Source organism: Chenopodium album, chromosome 25 (genome assembly GCF_948465745.1).
Source record: "Chenopodium album chromosome 25, dcCheAlbu1.1, whole genome shotgun sequence".
NCBI classification, from domain to species: domain Eukaryota; kingdom Viridiplantae; phylum Streptophyta; class Magnoliopsida; order Caryophyllales; family Amaranthaceae; genus Chenopodium; species Chenopodium album.
This window is the reverse complement of record NC_137858.1, coordinates 17,222,149-17,223,996: the sequence shown is the minus strand read 5'-3', so window position 1 is coordinate 17,223,996 and position 1,848 is coordinate 17,222,149. Positions and strand designations below refer to the sequence as shown.

The 1,848-nt window shown below is 40.8% G+C and overlaps 1 protein-coding gene across 1 annotated transcript; it reads left to right on the top strand.

Annotated features, from left to right (window-relative positions):
- Window positions 1-286: 286 nt before the first annotated feature.
- LOC145615631 (uncharacterized) lies at window positions 287-1,636 on the top strand. The gene has a single exon (XM_081670700.1). The coding sequence runs from the start codon at window positions 287-289 to the stop codon at window positions 1,634-1,636; it is 1,350 nt and encodes a 449-aa protein (XP_081526826.1).
- Window positions 1,637-1,848: the final 212 nt, after the last annotated feature.

The window sequence follows — 1,848 nt, the reverse complement described above, 5'->3', positions numbered from 1 at the left end:
ATCTATATATAAATCACACCTTCTCCACTCCTTTCTCCACCACCATCAATCTATCACTTTGTTATATCCTCCAACAATCTCTCCCACCCTCTCTCACTAGATATATCTCTCTTTTTTCCCATTTTATTCTTCATCATTGTATTTAATTTTTCATTTTTATATATACTTAACTCTCATTAATTAATTAATTCTCCCTCTGTATTCTACCTTAAGTGGTGGTACGTACGGTGGTGGTTTCGGTGAAGGTGGTGTCGTCGATTGGTCCGACACCAACAACATACAAGATATGGACGGCCAGGACGAGGTTATCAATAACAGCAACAATAACAATAATAATAACAACAACGTAGGGACGGGGCAATCGATTGTGAAAGGGAAGAGGACTAAAAGGCAAAGGCCACAATCTCCCATTCCTTTCCGCATGATCACCACCACCACAACTAACACTTCGTATAAAAGTGACGAAGGGAGCGACATTTGTAGCAACAACAACGTGGCCGAGGAGATGACAACAGGCACCACCACCACCATCGCATCAGACGACGATGATATCTACTTCAACGGAGGTGGAACCGCGGCGAGTACTACAGAGGAAGAGGAGGACATGGCGAATTGTCTTATCTTATTGGCGCAAGGCCACTCTCGTGACCTTACACCACAACATCCTCCACTCCTTTCTTTGGTAGACGATCATCAAATGTATAAAAAAACTAACAACATTGTTTCCACCAATGGAAGTAGTAAATTTGTTAGCCGGAAATTCATGGAGACTCCGTCTACAACAGGGAAGTCTGGTTATTATGTATACGAGTGCAAAACGTGTGCGAAAACATTTTCGTCGTTTCAAGCACTTGGAGGTCACCGTGCTAGCCATAAGAAGCCTAAGAACAAAGACGAAGATTACAGCAACAAAAGCAGAGCCAATAATATTTTCTCTAGCATCATAACTTCAACTAACAATAATAACAGGAACAACAATAACAGCAATCTGATGCTTTCGTCAGATGATGAAGAACCACCATTTAAAGCCGCGAGACATAACAACAACAACAACAACAACAACAACAATAACAATGTGACAGCTTCTTCTACCTCGCTGTCACTTCAACTGACAAATCGAGCATTGTACAACAATGGAATAACCAGCAATCACAGCAACAGTAAGGGCAGAGTACACGAGTGTTCGATTTGTGGGGCAGAGTTTTCATCAGGACAGGCCTTAGGTGGTCACATGAGGCGTCATCGAGGCCCCGTATCTGCAGCCGTTGGAGCTGCAACAACTGCTCCGGTTATACGAGCAGTACCTTTATCTGTCGAGCAGGCGCCTGCTGCTGCAGCCACTGAAATGTCAGAAGAAATGATGATTTCTACAGCGATGAAGATTCCGCCTGTCAGAAATACCAGTTCAAGTCTTTTGTCACTTGACTTGGATCTTAATCTTCCTGCACCAGCAGAGGATAATGCAGGTGATCATCAAAGAGAATCAAAGTTCGTTTTCGAGTCGAAACAACTCCCTGATGATGAGCAATCACAACTACCTTCGCCACCGCCACCACCGCCACCACAGCAACAACAACAGCAACAGCAGCAGCAGCTTGTTTTCTCTTCGCCTGCTTTAGTGGATTGCCACTACTGATGTGAAGGTTTGGTTCATTATTAAAAAAAAAAAAAAAAAATTCAATTTCTTATTAATGGTAATTATTTGTCTAATAGAAATTCTTACAAGTGCACAAAAAAAAAACAAGTCAACATTATTTTAAATGTTGATATCTTTTTTAAAAAAATTATTTAATTTAATTTATTCAGAATGGATTATAATCATCATCAAAGGATCATATGTATTAATTT

Coding starts and splice junctions, on each gene's coding strand:
- LOC145615631 (XM_081670700.1), top strand. CDS start 287: ATGGACGGCCAGGACGAGGTTATCAATAACAGCAACAATAACAATAAT.